Source organism: Ambystoma mexicanum, chromosome 1p (genome assembly GCF_040938575.1).
Source record: "Ambystoma mexicanum isolate Mex_15411 chromosome 1p, UKY_AmexF1_1, whole genome shotgun sequence".
NCBI classification, from domain to species: domain Eukaryota; kingdom Metazoa; phylum Chordata; class Amphibia; order Caudata; family Ambystomatidae; genus Ambystoma; species Ambystoma mexicanum.
The window spans coordinates 129,494,038-129,514,929 of NC_090921.1; the positions used below are offsets into that span (position 1 = coordinate 129,494,038).

At 46.2% G+C, this 20,892-nt stretch overlaps 1 protein-coding gene across 3 annotated transcripts in view; it reads right to left on the reverse strand.

Moving 5' to 3' along the window:
• LOC138567068 (polyamine-transporting ATPase 13A3-like) overlaps nucleotides 1–20,892 on the reverse strand; it is a 656,189-nt gene that overhangs the window by 469,891 nt on the left and 165,406 nt on the right. For all 3 annotated transcript variants that reach the window (XM_069644931.1, XM_069644921.1, XM_069644914.1), the window contains one exon: nucleotides 8,492–8,561. In XM_069644931.1, coding sequence (XP_069501032.1) covers nucleotides 8,492–8,561 — 70 coding nt within the window. The remainder of the gene's footprint in view (nucleotides 1–8,491; nucleotides 8,562–20,892) is intronic.

The window sequence follows — 20,892 nt, forward strand, 5'->3', positions numbered from 1 at the left end:
CTCTCGACCCCATTCCAACTTTATTCCAGAACCATACATCCAGAGATCCAGAGATCATGAAAATGGCAGATGTCCATGCTACACAAGACTCCTTGACATGAGCTTTCTTTTACTAGTCAGCTAGCATTACACAATCAGGAATATTTTCTGTAGGTTTTCCAGAAGGTGAGTAAGCTTGCAGGATAGCAAAGAGAAAACAGATGCAGCTGAAAGAAAGAGTGTAAAGTGAGGAAGCAGAAAAGACTTCCTGCAAGCAATACCACACCCGTGCAGTGTAGGGCATGCCAAAATGCATAGGTGAGCCAGTTCATTGTTTTCACGCAAAGCTGGTAAGCAGTTGGGGCTAACAAATTACCTGGTGCGAGTCTGCTAGCCAAGGCTTTGATGAATCCTGTGGAGTCATCACTAAATCCGAGACGATGAGCTCCTCCTAAGAGGACAGGGGAAGGCAGCCGCTACCTGATCCTGGGGGTGGTAATACGAGGGAGGATCATGTGGGAGGAGGCTACTGCCGGGGGAAGTGGTGACATTACTAATAGGCGGGACATTTAAAAATGGCATCCGCAACAGAAGCAGAACGGGAGAAAACCGTGCTGGAGGAAGTCAAGAGAACAGGCACATCCATGCTGCAGCTCAAACTCGAGAAGAACATGCCAGCGTGACGAGAAAGGAGAAGAGACGCAGCAGACACATTGAGGACCGTCAGAGTATCGGGCACATCAAAGGAGCATCAGAGATACAGCGGTGCCGAGAAGCAGCAGTCTCAAGCCCATGTCATGGCGAGAAGCCGGCGGGTGTGCGCGCAGATGACCGGAATTTTGGAGGAAGGTCCGCAGTGCACAAGAGGTCGTCAGAGAATGGAAGTGGCCTTGCAGAGGCACGACATTGGTTGGGAACGCAGCAGAGTACCAGTGAATTGGCCCAGAGCCACTGGGGACCCCCGTCGCGTACAGACAGGCATGTAACCAAGTAAATGAATTTAGAACATTTGACTACCGAATTAATAGAATGAAACACTTGAACAAGTCCCTATGTGTAAGATGTCAATGTGGGCCAAGCTGAAGCAAGTGTTAACCTAAGCCAATAAATGCCAATAGCAAAGAGCAACAAAAGCTAAAAAAAAGTCCCTATGTGTGGGATGTCAATGTGGGGAAAGCTGGAGCAAACATTATCTTAAGCATATAGAAACCGTGAAGTAATACAACTGTGGTATTTTTAAAAAGGACAATGACATTTATAGGAAGTCCTGGCGAAAGGAGTTTACCAGGCAGTTGACATTTGATACCTGGCAGAGAAGTACACCCGATCTGCGAGACCCCAACAAAAAGTGTTCTGGCTGGGGATTATACCAGGGAATCCACCAAGAGAATAGAAAGTTGTAAGATATTGTTGCAAGATACTTGGCAGGGGAGTATACCATGAATCTAAGAAGTCCATAAGGAAAGCCCTGGCAAGCAACCATACCAGGCAGTTTGAATTTGAAAACAAGAACTTTAAAATTGTGGGAAGCTGCCTGGCAGAGGAAGAAACCAGAGAATCTAAAAAACCCACTAATGGATTCCTGGCAGGGAAGTACAACAGGATAGCCATTCCAGTTGTAAAAGGAAATGTACCCATATTGTAAAAGTTCTGGCAGAGAAATAAACCAAGGAGTCTTGGAAGTATATGAAGGAGGTCTTGGTGAATAGAGGTGTCAAGCATTTGAAGTTGTGTGAATTTCCAAAAATACTTTTTGTGAACAGATGCCTGGTAGGGGAGTACACCAGGAACTCTGCCATCATACCTGAACACCAAGAAACTTATTTGAAAGACATTTTGCCATCCTACCCAAAAGTAAATGGGAAAGGAAATCCTCCTCTGGAACCAAGGGTTTCTACCTGGAAAAGGTTTGTTGGATTTGCTCATTTTCTTTTGGCCATGAACACTTTTTGCCAACTATAAGGCAGAGAAATGTCGTTACACCCTTAGCTGTTCATTTCTAGTGTGAGATTAGAATGTTTTGGACACAAGTGTTTAAGTTGAAAGACTTGACGCACTGATCTTTGGTTTTAGTCTCCTAGACAAGGAAACTCTTTAGGGTAGAGAGGCATTCATCCAACCCATTTCCGTTTAATAAACATGTTGGATACTGAGAAAACTACAACTGTGTATACGCCTATAATTTCTGACCCCTCAAGGCCGACAATAATAGACCTATATAGGGAGTGGAGGTGCAATTCTTCATCAAAAATCAAAACGTGGAGCCACTACCACTATGCAGAGAAGCCGCGGATCTGAGAAGATGGCAGTTGGGAGAGAGGCACCAGACGAGAATGGCGAGAATCAGTTGTGTAGAAGGTAAAAAAGTAGTAAGAACAGGAAAAGCAAGGTTTGCAATATCAGATTGGCTGAGGAACGAAAATGGATAAGGCACAGTTTGTGAGCAAGAACTGGTGAGTTCATCAACAGAAGAGGGTGGTGACCAACAGAAGGTCTCAGGCCAGGTGCAGCAGGAGACCTGAAGATTGAGAACCCATGGCAAAGGGTATTTCCACGTTAAATTAACTTTTATAACGAAAGGAGTTTGCAAAGTAAGACTGAGTAATGTGGAGATTTAAATTATAATTAAGGGAAACCGTCATAGTAAAAGCCACAACCATTAAGGAGGAAGGGGGCTGTGAGGAGTGCAAGAAATTCCATATGCGTCAGTCATCTGTGGAGCACCGGCAGAGGAAGAGGATGTAGTGTGTGTGTGTGACACCCGCACACCCCACCCACCCGCCCGCCCGCCACTGGAGGAGGTTCACTGGAGATGCTCCTGGTACTCTTGAGTCATCCAATGCATCCAGGCATGCCAGTTAGCCAAAAAGCACTCATATCTGAACCTGCTGCGTAAAATGTATTCAATCAGAGATGTGAGAGCCAATTGCACACCAACTTCCCACATGTATCAATAAGACAGAAAGTAGCCATGCCACTTTAGTAGGACTATGTTAGAGAAACTACCAAAACCTATAGAAAACTTAATTCTCATGGAGTTAAAGAGTGGGAAGGGAAAGAGGTGGGCACACGGGCACAGGGAGGCAGAAAGAGGACAGTATTTATTGACCCAGATTACCACATTAGCCACAGTGCAAAAGGCATGTAACACTCCCAAGTATTAAATGTCTTTGCATGTGATAAAAAAAATACATTCCCGGCACAAGAAGCCAAGCAGTGATCGTTCCAGGAAAAACGAAAATAATTTCAGTAAAGGGCCCACAAGCATCTACTCTAACAGAAAAGAGGAGCACCAGTAAAACAGTTGTCAACCCTCGTAGAGAGTGGAGTGGTGCACCGCTCCCGTGCACCACGGCAGCCCGGGCCTCTAAAACGGCGCTCCCTTGAAAGGCATGGGTGTGAATGTAATCACCGCCGCATCCCCAGCACACCGCCTGTCACCACCGCAGACCTCCGGTTTCTTCATTAGTGGTGCTCTCCCCAGCAGGGATTGCCCATCGCTACAGTCATCTCCTGGCCCTTGTGAGGAAAAAGAAAAAAGAAAAAAAAAAAAAAAAACACAAAGTGCTGGTCCCTTGCCATGCACCCAAAAGGATTCCCTGAGCCACTGCTGTCAGACGCGGCCCTGGTTGGCTGAGGTCTGTGAGGATCCCTACTGCTGCAATTAATTCCCTGGCTTCTCCATGTATATGTAGCCTGTCCTTAGACCATAAAGGGGCAGCACCACACACTGGGGACGATTGCTGGCATGAGCAGCCCAGCCATAAAAAGACTTTGGGCCCCTACACTCACACTGTCATTTGCCTGCGAACATCACAAACTGCAGCAGCAAGAATCTTGAAACAGCCCTGGTCAGGCTGTCTACCAAGTAAGGGTTCTATCAATAGTAAACTATACAGAGATTTTTTTTTTAAAGGACGATCTATATTTTTTAAATGTTTATTGTTTATTAGTTACGCAAAAACATCTAAAACCCTGCTTGTGTACCAGAACAAAAGTAGGAGTAATCAAACTAAAAACTAAAGAACCGCTCCAACAATTCAGAAAATAACTCAAGACCCACCTTCTCAAGGAATCTCTCCGCCTCAACACCTTGGCCATCACATCACCCCTCTTCTCCCCACCACCCGGTACAGCTGTACCCTTGCTCTGTGCCTGTTAAGCTCATCTGATCTCTGCGGGTACGTTGGGGCACGGTTGGAGCCCTCCCTGGACTTGGCTCCCCTGGATCCGGGTTTACCCCCAGCTGCTGTAGTGTGGACTGCTCTGGTCACTGTAGATACACCTAGTTGCTTCACTGGTCCGTATACGTGATGGCCCCCAGACTGGCTGCGACAAATCCAATTTAGAAGTAAGTGTTCGTAACAATGATTATTGTCCGTATGCTTTTGCAATGTCTTTCCCAATGATTCTTGTCCGTAATTCTTATAATGTCTTTCCTTTTCCCAATAGGTGTGAAGATGGCCACTCTGCGTCGCGTTGTTGAAAGCGAGTCCACACGGTACCAGAAGGGGAATGGAGCGGCCCCACTAGAAGGTAAGTAGGGTTTCAAGGTGGTACGCAAGGCTTAGGCATTGCGCGGCCAAGTGTTAAATGTTTAAGCAGTTTCTAACCTTGTGCGTTCCTTTTCTCTTGCACGGATAGCCCCGCGTCGGATGATGGAGAGCGGCGATCCGAGAACCTGTCAGCGGCTGATAGATGGAAGATCCGTGAGGATGCTGGACGAGAAGAAGACTCCCGCGTAGGTGCGCTCGGACAGGTGAGGATGAGACGAGCTGCAGCCGATGGATTTGCAGAGACAGGTAAGATGCGCGCTGTAGATGCTGAGTTGAAGATAGCTGCGCTTCAAGCAATGGTGTGGCTGATTCAGGTAAGATGCTCGTCTTAGAGAGGTCTTAGAGGTAGAGTTGAGGTAGAGTTGAAGTAGCTGCGCCGTGAGCGATTGTATGGCTGGATTCAGGTAAGATGCGCATCGCAGAGGTAGAGTTGAAGTAGCTGCGCTGTGAGCGATGGTATGGCTGGATTCAGGTAAGATGCGCACTGAAATTGAAAGCTGGAATCATGTAGATGCGCGCTGAAGATAATGTCCAGGACCTGATGAGATGCGTGCTGAGCTGGAAACAGGTAATAGCTTCAGACGGCGGTAAGCGTTACGCTGCACACAGCAGACTAACGCGAAGCCTCTACATGCGGGTGGGGCTGGCTTAAATAGCCTGGCCCCAGCCACTCCCCTTTAGCTTCAACTTGTGGCCCCACCTCACCACTCCCATAGACTTCTGCAAGTGCCTTCCAATGGCCACTGGATGCACGTGCTACGGACACAAAGTGTGCAGAGATAAATTTGGAGGATGAAAGTGATGACCCTTAGTGGCTATGACAGTGCCCCTCTGTATCCCACGCCCTACTGTATATCTGTTCTGTTACCTCTGCAAAGCGTTCTGTTCTGCATCTGTACAGTTGTATATCTCTGTAAAGCACTCCGTTGCTTCTCGAAGCTAGGTCCGCGGTCACTAAATACCATAATACATCAGCATATTGTTGTCCGCCTTTCCCTTGTGCACCAAATTACTATAACTCAGTGTTTTCTTACTTAGGGGTTTAAGGGAATCCTGTCCTAACCTTTGCCTGTGCGTCCCAAATCAAATTCCAAAAGAGGAGCGCCCAGGTGAACATGAGCTCAGGTAAGCAGGGGTTGGTGACAAGTAAGAGGAGGGTCACGTGTTAAAGTGGCCTAAAAGTGATTGTGCCCGCCTGCACCAGTCTCCCAATAACCATGCGTTACCCCCGCCGCTACATTCACTTTTCACTAGCAGTGCAATGGAGTGGATGGCATTCCTGGTATTGTAGGTAGAAAAGCTAGAGAGATGAGTAGGAAGATGTAACGAGTCGTCAAGCACTCACTCAGCTAAAGATAGCAGTTTTTCAGTTTTTATGGTTACTTGTACACACGGGTGAACATCCAGGTTTAAATGCGATACCCCCCTGCCCCCATAAGGGGGCCTAAATGCTGTGGCTTTATTACTCTCACTCCCTACTGGAATTCCAAAGTAACATAACAGTGATGGTCCCTCTCGATTTACAGTCTTCTCTTTTCCTCTCAATGCTTTCCTACTTCCCTCCACTGCACTTGTTTTCCTACTCCAATATGCTCTTGCTACTCCTCCAACTCTTCCTCAATATTCTCTCCTCCACCATTGACACTCCCGCTCCCCTTCCTGCTGTAACTCCAACATTACCCTCAATCACACCCACCCCAAATTGGTACCACTCACACTCCAAACACCTAACCTTTCACAATCACCAAACATGCCAGTACTCCCCTCCAACTTCTCCACTGGTATCACACTACTTTCTTGTTTCCTGGACCTCCTGGACCTCCTGCACCTCCTCCGCCCTCACCTAAACAATTCTCTCTAAACCTCTGGATAGGCTTTGAATAGCCCTACCCTTCCGGTTTGTACACATCCATAAGCCCTCATTGTGCACTCTGGTCAGCTGTCTCCCTGGGCCAATCCTCACGCTTTGTGGGAGCCAACTGCCTCCTAGCTCCTCTTGTGGACTGGACATTTTCCTGTGATAGGCCTTCAGCCGACATGATACAGGGCTGCTCGGAACCCAGTAGCTCTGTGGGACAATCTGAAACAGACATTGTCAGGGCAGAGCGTACAAGGCACCAGGACAGGGACAGTGGTGCCAATCAGCAAACAACAAACAAGCTGGCCAACAGGGGACCCTTTCAACTCTGCCTCAGCACCAAGTAGGTCAGGCTCTGGTTATGCTGAGGAGGGAGAACAAGAGTAAAGGGAAGAAAAGATGAGGACAACATAGGTCCAAGATGTAGAAAGAAAAAAAATCACTGTCCAAGCAAACATTGCCAAAGTGCTAGAGAGGGTGCCAAGCGAGAGGTAGCAAGATCCGTGGGACCAGCATTGACAAGAAGCCAGGCCCAAGGGCAGAGCAGGTAGAAAGCAGCCTGGAGGTGGGGGCGGGAGGATATTGGTAACAGGAGGAGAAAGTGTGGGGCTGAGCCCACCGCGGAGAAGAGAGGGCTGGGCCTATCGGGAGAATATTGTGCCAGAGCAGAATAGAGCGGCGGGAGAAGCAAGCCAGAAAAATTGGGGCAGAGAAGAGGTGGGGTAGAGCCAATACACAGGGGGCAGAGAGAAAGGCAAAAAGGGGAGAATGAAAAAGAAAGGTTGAGAAAAGTGAAGGGCTAGTTGTAAGCCTTAGCCCAGACCTTGGTGGGACTGGCAAGCCCACTTAACTAAAAAAACATGTTCTGCTAAAGTCCCACATAGGTGTCTGAAGGAAGCTACCAAGTAAGGAACCAGTCAAAGGTGGTCCTTACTCTTAGTTGTATATCCCTACCTAGTGCTGGAGGGTGCACCAGAGGGATGACAATAGCTAGATAGATTAGTAATGCCCCCCTCTTTCACGACTGGTTCGAGTCCATTGCGTAAGAACATGATGTCCAACTCCTCTGTGAAGGCAATTGGCGTTCGTCCAATGCAAGGGAGGATAACGGCAAACTGCAACCACAGGATACAAACATCAAAGCCTGCACTCATTGGCACAAAGAAATGGTTAAGACCATATAAAACACTCCGGGACAGAGTTTGAGAGGCACATTTTGAGTCAAGGACGCTCCAAAGACCTTTGTTATTTGAGCGACGCTTGACTGGGCAGAGCAGCACAGTGAAGCTTTTCATCGGACTCAAGAGTGTGCCACTTGATAGGATTTTTCCATCAATCTGCTCGGTCACTCTAGAATCTTAAATTTTGGTTGTTTTCTTTCGAGGTTATGAACGCCACCAACCAATCCAACGGTGTATGAATATAGCAGGTTTAGAACCATTCTTTTGTTGTGCATAGAATTTGTATTCGCCAAGAAATGCCATGTTACAAACCATAACTGTTAACTTAGCCTCGGGAGAGGGAGACTAGAGCGGCAAGGGGGAGGAAAAAGGGTGAGGGGATGGCTTTCATGCGAGTGACGTGATTAAATGAAAGGAAAGGTACAGAATAGCGCAAGACGCTGGTCTGGTAACAGTATGCTGCAACATATTTGACATTGTAGATGTTACTGGCATGATAACCTGCGAGAAGGTAGAAGCAAAAAGAACGGGGAAATGACGATAAAACGATTTTGAGGCCTGTAGACTTCACGGTCCGAAGGGACGGGAATGAGAGCCACTGATTAGGAACGGATGTCATAACAAACTCCATGAAGACAATGAATCGGGACAATTGCATATGGGGACCGGTAGTCCCAAGAGACTGAATCCTAATCACTGCATGGTGGGAACTGTAATCTTAAAGGCCATACAGACTGAGGTGAGAAAGGGCCCATTGAGTATTTCAGTCCATAAGGAAATGCAGAAGACTGAAAACCTAAAATTAAGGACAATGAGTATGGACATCCTGGGCGTGGTAGTGAATTAACTATTTGAGAAACAATCCAGCAAGAGCAATCCAGAAACTGTAATACAAAGAACCCATGCCCCAGCCTCACCTCCTTGACGAGTAGTTTGGCGATTGAAGGCACTTTCACTTCGATCTGATTGGCTCCATAGAACAGCTTGCTGCAAAGCAAAGAAGCAAAAAAATTGATAGTGGAAGTATCTAATTGCAAGTGCATGTTAGCATTGCTAGGTCAACTACATCTAACAGATGGGTTCACGGACATCATGGTAAAAGCGGTGTAAGTCTTTAAATTACTTAAGCCTTTCTATTTCTACTGCTTTTTCAGAACAAAAAGATCAACATTTCTGGAGGAACATTTAACACAACTGTCACACCACAAAACATTTCAGTTGCACATCCCAGTCAAGATGTTGCTAATTTATAGTGAAATGTAAATACTAGTTAAGTTGTATCGCTGAAAAATAGAGCCATACCCATCACTCAGACAACTCTGTTGGCTTCCCAGTGGAAACAGGCAGTGCTGATCCAGAGAAAGCCTTCAATACTGAAGTGGAGTATGTATTTCTATAACAAGTTTGAAGATATTCTGCACAACTATTGGGATCACAAACTGCATGGGAGAACCATGAAGAGGACTAGGAGTCCATAAGGAAATCAGGGTAGGGGTACAATGCAAATGATAGGGTGGGGGGTTGGGGATTCTACATTGAGTAAAGCTCTTTTGCGATTAAACTTGCAGAACGTTGTAAATTCCTTGACATCTCTAACAAACCGCTCAGTGGCTATCCCACTATTCTAGAATATTGTTTGCCTGTCAAACTGCTATTTGCCCAGTCTGTTTTCAGACGAATATTAAGATCTCCCAGTTCTCAATCGAAAAAAGGTTGGCTTTTTCTGCATAAGGTCAGTTTATTTTTTTGTTGCACAGACCAAACAAGACTTTGCACGGACCATGGGCTCGGATTATGTACAATTGTGTTCAAACAAAAGAAAATGCAAAAGTTGCCCTAAGGGTCCCTGGGTGCGTTTTCTCTTATTCATGAGAATGTTATAGTCTGATGGAAGCAGTTTACAGTTTGGAGACTGCATCATAGTGACGCCATTTTCTCTGAGCAAGTGCAAAATGGCTGCCTGGTGTCTAAAGTCCTGCAACTTGGCTACCGATTTTGCTCTCCTGTACATGTTTCACAGTCAACGTTCATCTTTGTTTTTCAAACATGTGCTCGGACCTGCAGCTCACAAAGGCTACCATGACTGGATTGTTTCCAGTTCTATCTGGGTGAAGGTCTGCTCAACACCTAAACCGACATCCCTCGGTGTGTCTCCACGTGACAAACATGAGGCTGGCCTTCATCGGTTGAGCTCTTTTTTTAAAAAGGTACATGGGTTGATTGGAGGGATGGGACATACCGCCCTCCATCTTGCCAGTGTGTATCTGTGGAGACCCCGAGCGATCTATAAGTAAACACCCTGGAATTGTTCCTGTGTAACAGGGGAAGACTGTTGAGTATCATATTGAATGATCTAATGCTAAACTATTGATCATCCAGAAGGCAACGCTCTGCTCCTTTTTGACTAGAGGGAGCCATTCTTCCCATCAAACAAGCTGGCATAGTCACATTCTAATCTCTGTAGCTGGTGTGTGCTCCCCTAAAGTGGGTCAGGATTGAATTACTAACGTGCTTCACAGGGCATCAGGGGAAGGTGACATTCCTCTGAGAGGGCTCGGATGAAAAGGCAGCAGGAATACTGCTTGGTTCTTCCCGGGCCTAAGAGTGCACTGGGAACTTATTGAGTGGCTTATTGTGTAAATATATGTTCATAGACCAGAGGTGGCTGCCCAGAGATATGTTGCCTCATGGATGCAAACCAATTCAGTTTGCAAGGAAGCTGACCCAAAGGGCATGATTAAGCATAAAGGTGAAAGGGTGCTCAGTGGAGATCCAACAGAGGGAGCTGGTGATACGATGGTAACAGTCACAATTAGTCCAAAGAATGGTCTTTTCCAGGGAGGCACACAAGTGAAAATAAGAACGTTTTCAAGAACCAGAGGGGCTGGATGATGTGCTTCCAAAGGGCACGCAATCCAGGAAACCACCCAGGGGGCTTCGGATATGGTATTAGGCAAACATTCACTAACAGGGAATCATGAATAGTACAGTGAATGGCATAGAAAACAGACGAGAGAAATACAATTGCGGTCCAGGTGGCCAGGGTCCAAGAAAATATCAGAAAACTGCTACTGAATGGTTAACAGACTCACTAAGAAGCATACGGTCCTTCTCTGCTGTAGTAAAGTAGAACGAGATGTGAGCTTCAATCGGCTGTCTTGCGCATTTCTTTTGTCGTTGTTACATGGGGCGTAGTACAAGCACAGCAGAGCTACTTCCAATGCTATGGAAACCGCCACCTTCCTCAACGCCATACCCTGCTGCGTCATATTTGGCACATATGCCAAGCCAAACATTTCTAACCATGCATACCACAGTCTCGGAAGTGGAATAACTGTCTTGTTTCTAAAAACCAGAAAGCGTTTCGCTCTGAATTCTGCAGGAAAGGACAATGGAGGTTCCTTTGGAGAAACGATAGCAGCAGTAACCAATTCATTACCACAGTATCATTGTCCGACTCAAGTCTCCTCCAAGCTCATCCGCACCATTGATCTTGTCATCATTGCCAGGGGCTCTTCCTGAAGACTGTCGCCCAGAAAAGTGGAAAACCAAACATTAGGACTCATCTACGCACCCTCGTTCCAAGGATTACTGGCAAACTCATGCAGCCTTAATTGCGTATTACAGGAATTCTGACTCCTACTCATTTGCAGGTTACGTTAGTCACTGCTTAGGGGTGAACTTGCAGGCAGCACTCCGAGCACCACAACCTCAACTTAATCTAGTTTCAAATCTTGGATTCAACTCTACCATCTTCCTTAAAGGGCCTCTTGTTAGTGTAGCTTTGTTTGGATCTCCTTTGGTGAGATCCTTAGATGCCAGCCTGAAGAATGCTTCCTATGCATCTCTATTCTAAGCAGAGAAGCGTCAACAGGTTTATACTATAACCGGGAAATGCTTATGGAGTTTGTCTGGTTATTTTCAATGGACAAGCCCTAAAATGATCCTTAAGTTCCTAAACGTCTGACTTAATTACCAACACTTGTTGCTTGGTGAACTCTAAACCCTCAACGAGAACCTTTGGGAAAGCTCCCTCACAAATTAGTGCAGTGATGAACTGGGTGCTGCCTGATTGGTGGACTCAGTGGGGCAGTACAAACCTGTGGGTAACATGAGGAGCCTAAACACTGGATCAAAATGGGTGAGGTTGGAGCGGTCCAAGGTATCCATAGAAGGAGATAACCAGTTCACCCTGGGCTGGAATTGTGAGTCCTGCGTGGGAAAGCTCAAATCTCCCCGGCTCGAAGATCATGATCCAGCCCTTCCGGGAATGCACCTATAAGCACGCCTTGAGTACATATGATCCGTTTCATGGGAGGAAACATAACGTTTTGGTGGCACCCATGCCTCAATGTTGTCAGGTTGATTTGTGTGGATGTCATTGTACTTCACCTCACACATGTTTTGCATCTTGCTAAAGAACCAGGTGTGAAACAGCAGAGGAGAATAATGCAAGTATCCAAATAAGGGGGCGTAGGTATGCACTGTTTCGCAGTAAGTTGCTCACCAGTGAGGAGAGCCAAATGATTCCAAATGGGATCAAGCAAGTGTGGGATCCTGTCAGTTGACTTGACTGTAAATGATGAAGAGACCTCCACACGTAAAAGCGAAAGCTGGTCCTCGGCAGTGACAAAGCCACAAACGCAGCACCTGGGGTCTTAACTCTAAAAACATGCGATTCCCACAGTGTGGGCACAGGAGAAAGTTCCTGAAAAAGTACCTGAGGAAACTTGGGGGAAGGCCACATTTACAGAGGCCCTGAAGCTCAGGAAAAGGTTAGGGGAACACCACCTGGATTGGGCTTAAAGTGGCATCACTCTGGGGAAGTCCTCAATAGAAGCGGCCGTGTGGTTCAGGAGAGGGTCACCTGTACCATTCCAGGTCTGGAACATGCAAGGAATGCACCTCCAGGCCTGGTTGCTCGATTAAAAGAGAACTCTTCTTTGAAGCAACAAATCACTTGATGTGTGCCCGTGCAACAGTGTGAAACATCTCCAGTGCAGAGGGACCAGGCATTGTCTATTTCTGTACATGGTGTGCACCCAGGCAGTCTACACACCTAGGCACTAAAGACAATATGTGCAGCTGCATGGTGGAAACACAAACAACTCAATTCCCAACATGCTTTGGCAAGGACTATCGTTTGCGAAAGGGAGCATGCGCAAGTGCAGTCCAGAGCTGGAGACATGTTTGCATCTGCACTGCTAGATACTTTTTACAAATGAAAGCTGAAATTCATGTTGAAAGTGTTGAAAGCGAGGGAAATGGGCTTGACTGGGAGAATTTGTGAAATGGAGAAAATTGGGAGGCAAAGCCATTGCAGATTCAGGATCCCTTTGGTTTGCCCACAATAACCTCTCCCCATGCAGATACAGCGTTACCTCCTATGCATTTTATTTTAGTACTAGAGAAATCTATGTGTTTCAGTAGTAAGGAAGCTGTGCAGAGAACGGTGGCACAAAAACATTGCACATGTAATACAGACCGTGAAGCAGTCCTAACTTCCTGTTTTTACACGCCAACACGCAGAGTATGTGTGTTTACAAAGATCGTTCTGAAAGGGAACTGCTTATTGTTAAAGTAAACCAGCTTGTGTGTCCGACAACAGATAATATACAATGCAGATAAAGTCTTGCAGAAACCGTAACAGTGCAGCATGTGCAGTGAGAAAAGAAAACCTGTCCCTTACACAATAGGGCCATAGTAAAAAAATAAAATGTAAAATGGAAAGATTCCCTCAATCCATAGCTTTTCATCCTATACTTATGAGAAATTAACCTCATGGGCATTTCTGAACAACACCCTGAAAAATAGAAAAGGACAGTTTTTGTAAATCATAACAGATGATCTGGGATGTGTGTATGGCATGTATAGAGCGTGAACATAGCTGGGAAACAACAGACTGCTGAGTGGCTTGATAGTGATTTCCAGGATTTTCTTTGAAGAGTAGGATCTTCAGGTGCTGCCTGAAGTGTAGGATGGATTTGGCTCGTCTGAGCTGCTTTGGTAACTTGTTCCATTGACAGACTGCAGAGCAGGAAAAGAACAAGTTACTTACCAACTGTAACGTTCTTTCGACTGGATGTTCCTCCCACGTATTCCTCATCTTGTGATATTCGTATCCACCCGCTTCGGAATTTTTTTCCGGCAGAGGGCGCTGTGCACGAGGTTGTGGCGTCGATGTCCCTCGACGGGCTCCATACCGTGTCAACGTCACCATCAGTATAAATAGCTTGTGCAGTGCCAGTTGGCTTCATTTCAGTTTTTTTGAGGAAATATTCAAGGAACACCCAAGCATGCCCCGTGACTGATAAGAGTCTTCGTGAGAGGAAAGTGTAAGAAACGCAAACTGTACTGTGGGGTAGGATGGGAGGGTCGATGAGGAATACGTGGGAGGAACAGTCGAAAGAACATTACTGTTGGTAAGTAACTTGTTCTTCGAATGGATTGTGTCCTCCCACGTATTCCTCATCTTGTGATCGACTCCCAAAGCTGTGGTAAATTTGATGAAAGTATGCATTGAGGCCCATGTTGCAGTTGAACAAATATCTGCTGCAGGGACTCCCCTCTTCAAAGTCACAGAAGTAGCCATCCCTCTAGTGGAATGGGCTCATAGCCCATCCGGTAGGTCTTTTCCTGCCAATCTGTAGCACTCAATTATAGCCAGAATGATCCAGCGGGATATAGTTTGTTTAGTCACCGCTAATCCCAATTTATTACCTGTATAGCCTACAAAAAGTTGGTCATCTTGACGGAACTTTGACAATCCTGAAATGTAAAAACAGAGCCCTTTTGAGGTCCAGTCTATGCAGTCTCTCCTCTTCCTTGCCAAAATGAGGATAGAAAGTTGGTAATATTTTTTGTGACAAATGGAAGTCAGAAACTACTTTTGGTAAGAAAGATGGTTTAACTTTAAGAACTACCTTGTCCTTGTAAAACGTAGTATATGGGGGTTTACATGAGAGAGCCTGTAGTTCACTAAACCTGCGGGCTGATGTTAAGGCTACAAGAAGGACAGTCTTCAATGTTAGAAGCCTCAAGGGATAGGAGTGCAGAGGCTCAAAAGGTATACAAGTTAGAAACGTAAGTACTAGATTTAAATCCCAAGTTGGGACATGAAAAGGTACTGGAGGGTATACGTTAGTAAGCCCTTTCAGGAATTGAAGGATTAATGGAATTTTGAAGTAGGAAACCTCTTCCGAGGAGCGCTTGAAAATGGACAGCGCAGCTAGATATCCTTTAATTGTTTCTATCTGGAGTCCCAGATTGGCTAGATGCAATATGAAAGAAAGCACCATTGGGGTGCCAAAGGGTCCACATCCTTATCTTTGCACAAGTTACTGAACTTGTTCCAACGACATCAGTACAAAGATTTCGTTGCTGGCCTTCTGGCCGAAAGCAAAATCTCCATTACGTCATCCGGAAAATCCCAATCCTTGCATCTCAACCTCTCAGAAACCATGCGTGAAGGTTGAGTGTCTTGACCTCTGGATGGAGAACCCGACCTTCCTCTTGCGAGAGAAAATCCTCTTTGCAGAAGACGTATTGGAGGGCAGATGGACATGTCCAGAAAGTCCGGGTACCACATCCTCCTGGCCCAATCCGGGGCAATTAGGATCATGGTTTTCCTGAACTTTCTCAACCTCCTGATTACTTGAGGAATCACGGGGACTGGAGGAAACTCATACAGCAGTGGAAACTTCCAGTCCACCATGAACGCGTCTCCAAAAGCTCCTCTCGGAGGAAATTCCCTTGAGCAGTACTGTTCGCACTTCCGGTTTACCGGGGTCGCGAACAGATCCACTTGAGGGGTTCCCCAAAGGGTGAAGAACTCCAGAAGGACTTCCTGAGCTAGCTCCCACTCGTGGGAGACTGGTCTGCCTGCTCAGAGCGTCTGCCGCCGTGTTCTGCTCTCCGGCTAGGTGAACTGCCGATAGAGCGATTCCTTCTCGTATTGCCCAGAACCAGAACTGCATTGCCTCTCTGCACAGTGGTAGTGACCCTACGCCTCCTCTCTTGTTGAGGTAGTACATGGCCACCGTGTTGTCCGTCATTATCAGGACATACTTTCCCTGTACAGAGGGCAGGAAGGCCTCTAGCACTAGTCTGATTGCCCTCAGCTCCAATAGATTAATGTGTAGTTTGGACTCGGATGGAGACCAACGACCGCTGATTGTCAGAACATTGGTATGGGCTCCCCACCCAGTGAGTGAGGCGTCCGTTACTACGGTTATCTCCGGCCATGGTTGCCAAAAAGATTCTTCCTTGAGGATGTTGTCGTTGCAAGCCCACCATAGTATATCCTGAGCAACTGCACTCGAGACTTGCAGAAGATCCGACATACTCCCCGAGAACTGGGACCACTGAGTTCTGAGGGCTCACTGAAGGGATCTCATTCTCAATCTGGCGTCTGGCACCAGAAAAATGCAGGATGCCATGAGGCCGAGCAACCTCAGAAAATCTTAGGCCAGCAGATGCTGGGCATTCTGGAACTTTGTTACCATCTGCAGAATGTGGAGAGCTCTCACCTCGGGAGGCGAGGCTTTGTCCGAGGAAGTGTCCAAAACCGCTCCGATAAACTGGAGTTTTTGGGATGGTATCATGTGGGACTTCTTGAAATTGAGGGAGAAGCCCAGTTTGTGAAGGAAGTGACAGGTGATAGCCAGATGTTTTTGAGCTTGTTCGGGAGAACGTGCTCTGATCAACCAATCATCCAGGTAGGGGTAGACTTGAATCCCCCCTCTCCTAAGACTCGCTGCCACCACCGCCATCAGCGTGGTGAAAACCCTCGGGCGGAGGTCAGCCCGAATGGCAGAACTCAAAACTGATAGTGAGAACCGCCAACTGCGAACCTCAGGTACTCTGTGCTTTTGATGGATTGGCACATGAAAGTAAGCATCCTGAAGGTCCAATGATACCAACTAGTCTTGGAGTTGGAGAGCCTGAAGGATCTGAGAAAGGGCTACCATCTTGAACTTGTCCTTCCTGAGGAACTTGTTCAAGTTTCTTAAGTCCAAGATGGGTCTCAATCCTCCGTCCTTCTTTGGGATGAGAAAGGGGAGTACCAACCCTTGTTCCTCTCCGCTACAGGTACATGTTCTATTGCACCTTTCTCTAGCAGGGTTAAAATTTCCTGCAACAGGAGCGGGTCGGAAATTTTGGCAGAGTTGGTTCCCGGTGGATGATCCTGAAGCCTTTTTAGGAAGGGAAGGCAGTAACCTTGAGCTACTGTTTCCAGTGCCCAAGCAACCAAATTAATACCCCACTATTCTTTCAGATGCTGAGAGATTCTGCCGCCCACTGGGGTTTTGTTTGATAAGGCCTCAGAGTGATTTGGAGGCGGCTGTAGGAGCGGTTGAGGGCAAGGATGCCATTCGTGAGGACGGCTTTGCAGTCTTTCCTCGTCCACCACGAGTGACATTTCTTTTGCCCCTTTGAAAGGCCGGTCCTCTTCCTCTACCAAAAGAGGAGTAGTACCGAAAAGGACGACACCTCCAGGAAGATGAGCCCGAATAGGGTTTTTGAGGCTGTCGCATGGAGGCGCTAAGAGATTTAGCTGCCGCTTTTGAGGTCTGTAGTCTTTCTAGGCTTTCATTAGCCTTACTACCAAACCGCCTCAAACACGCAAATCTGCACAGCACTGTGCTTGTAGCCATGGACATGCTGATACTTCAGCAGTATCCAGTCCAGACTGGAGACATTTCCCCATTGCCTCCTTTCCGCCTTTGACAATATTCAGTAAGCTTTTCCTTTGCTCGCTTTCCGGAATATGTTCAGCCGCTGCCGAAATACAGTCCCACAGGGTATGTGTGAACCTGGCCAGGGTACAGGTGACATTAGTTGACTTTAAAGCCATGCTACCCGAAGTAAAAACTTTATGGGCCCAAGCATCTACCTTCTTATCCTCTCTATCCGGAGAGATAGTTGGATATGCAGTCTGTCTTGAGGTGGTTGCAGCCTGAATAACCAGACTTTCTGGAGTGGGATGCCTGTTCAAATACTCAGGATCAGAAGTAGAAGTTCTATACTTCTTTGGAAAATTACTGTTTACTGCAGCAATGTTGTCAGGAGCTTCCCAGTTCTTTTCTACTGTTCTCTGAAGTGCCCTATGGAAAGCTAGAACTGGATCCTTCTGGGGTCCCCGATCTAGAATGTGTGTCATGTCATCCTGGTCAAAGGTGGGTGAGGCTCTACACCAACCCATATATTGCACCACTCTATTCATTTAACTCCTGTACCCTGAATCTGCATGTTCTGCAGGGTCAGGTCTCCCAATCTCTAGCTCAGGTGACGTATCAATGCCACTAGCAGAGTGAAGAGTCTCACACAGGTCTCATTTTCGATTCTGGATTGATTAGTTCTTCTGCAACCTGTCTAGTGCCATATTGCACTCCAAAAAGGAGAAACCTTCTCATCTTCAGAGCCACTTTCTTCAAAGCTCGAAGACAGACAAAGTCTGATTTTGGTAATGGAGTAAATCTCCTGTCTTGTTCATGAGTTTGTTTTAGTCGAAGGAATGGAAGGATCCTTCGATGGTATCAAAGTAATCTTCGACGACACAGATGGTGTCTTCGACAAAGGCGTCGAAGACGCTTTAGGCTTCGATGTCGACGCTGTTGGCGCAGATGGTGTCGACGAAGTTGCAGATGTTTGACGACTTCTGTTTTTTATGCGGTGTCGGGGAAACGCTCGTCTCGAGGATTCCTCGACTACTTGACGTCGACTTGAGTCTTGCGAGTTTCATCCATACTACTGGATTTTACCACAGTAGTTCCTGACTTCCCTGTGTTGTCCGATGGAGCGACCAGGTTCTGGCTCTTTTGAGGCTTCTTTGAGGGGGGGGGGGGGGGTCGAGGCCGCATTCTCAAAGACCTCCATCATCTTCCTTCTAAAATCTTCCCATTTTCTTGGGGAATCCGACTTAGTCGGGCATCGTACCAATGGGAGCTCTAGGTCTCCTTTTAACTCTTTTTGAAGAGTAAGATGAAGAGCGCCTTGATCTACTACAAGATCGTGATCTGTTAAGAGTGTTTTTTATGACGATCTGATTCTTTCAAATCAGACAATTTTTTATGTCTTTTTGACGAGGCCTTCGAGGAGGCCTTAGAAGCATCCCTCCCCACTGCCAGTTTACCTTTTCTCTCACGAAGGGCCTTCTCAGTCTCCGTCATCGACTGACAGGAGCCACAGTAGCTGGTTTGATGATCTGAACCTAGGCACCAAAGACAAATGTGGTGAGGATCTGTTAACATCATCGAACCGCAGTCGATACATTTTTTGAACCCCGTCTTGGGTGTAGAAAGGATAGATGAAGACAAAATTTTCTGAAGAAAATTTCGAAGCGTGCCGTTCGAGAGTGAAGCAATCGGAAAAACAGAACTGAAGTCAACGGGCGCGGCACAAGCTATTTATACTGAGGGTGACGTCACAGTACGGAGCCCGTCGTAGGACATCAACGTCACTACCTCGTGCACCGCAACCTCTGCCACAAAATAAATGCCGAAGCAGCGAAGCTGGCAGATCGAATATCACAAGATGAGGAATACGTGGGAGGACACAATCCATTCGAAAGACAGTCTTCGCCTAGTCCCCTCCCACCTACCATCTCCTTGCAGTCTTGGTTTTCAGTGCAATATAGCTTCTGGTGGTTGTTGGCCTCTGGAGACTGTTGGTTTCTAGTACAGTTAGAGTGAGGTTTTGTTTTGAATTGCTTTATAGGCGGTCTTGAACACAATACATGCTTCAAAGGATAGCCAGTGGATCTCCTTGAGGCTGCGGGTGGTGTGGTTGAATTACTTTAGTCCTGCAATGAAGCATTCTGGGTGGCTTTCAGGGAGCCCAAGGTGGCATCTTAAGACTCCTTTGACTAGGGCTTTGCCACTAAGTTGGAAGTGGCTAGGGCTTGGGACAACTGTTCATCTACTCCAGGTGGAGGGCTTGACTTTGCTGAGAGCAGCAAGCTGGTACCATGACCGTTGGGTCTTTTTGGAGATGTATTTTTTAATAAAAGGTCACAGTATATAGTACAGCTTAGATTTTGAGATGCAAGAGTTGTGTTGCGAATCTTGTTGAGTACAGTGATATCTGCAGTGGCTTCCTGGCACTAAAGAGCAGACACCAACAAATATCTCAAAGTCTGAAATGGAACCGGGTTTAGTATGGGTAAAGATGAGTATTTAGAGTCCTTCCTAATTTGTAGGTGGTCCTCCTTGGCCCTCAACCCAATAGGCAGAGAGACTTACAAAAAATGTGGGATCGCTATAAAACTGTGTGCGCTCGTTCCCACTCAAAGAACTTGTAATGAACAGGTTGGCTGCAGGTTATATCCTACCCTCAAGCTTCCCACAAAGCTTGTAAAAGTGAAAATTAGAATACAAGGTTCGGACGGATATCTTGCGCTCTAACCATATATTTTTTAACTTTAGTTTCAGAAATTGTTATTTTTACAAGTCCATCCTTTTTATCCATAGATTATTTCCAAGTCAATCCAAAAAACCACTGGCATCATATATCTCCAAAATGAGTGATTTTATTCTTCGAGCAAACACACAGCCGACACGTGTTTCGAGGTCGTTTTCAAGGCCCAAATGTTCTCCCTATGTCTTTTTGATTTCGGTTGTCAATACCCGACAATTTCATTTGACAATTCCTTTCAAGCCTGGGCGGATGGTTATGTTCGAGTATTTATATCGGTAAGTATTTGTAGACTTAAATGTCGTTATTTTTAATGCTCCAAAGTTCGTGGACCAACATGTCACGGGCTCAATCCCAGATGAGGATTTGGGCCTTGAAAACGACCTGAGGTGGAAACACCAATAGGCAGAGAGGACTGTGTTTTACATATGTGCTATACTTTCACCTAGTCACATTTAGCTCTTCATATCTTTATTTCATCTGTCTTTCAATTCTTCTAACATTCACGTCGTCTAGGGGTCTAGGGCTGTTGGTAACAAGCTGAACCTGGAGTCTGTCACTTATTTGAGCCGTGTTTATCCCAAATGGTAACAAGCTGAACCTGGAGTCTGTCACTTATTTGAGCCGTGTTTATCCCAAATGAAAATCCGAATGTGTTTTTTAGTTTCATTTAATTTATTTAGTTTAAACTAAGTATTCTGAAGTTCATACAAGCAATAATGGCTCAAAAATGTTTACTTATTTGATGCATAAAAAAAGTATTTGCTTTGTTGAACTGCAGATTTAGAAAGCTGTGTGCCTTGGTCATGTGAAGAAGTGTTTGAATTTATTGAATTTTTGTAAAGGTCTTAAAACTCTAAAGAAATGGGCGAGTTTGAAGATCCGAGTTGTGACTTGTGAGGTG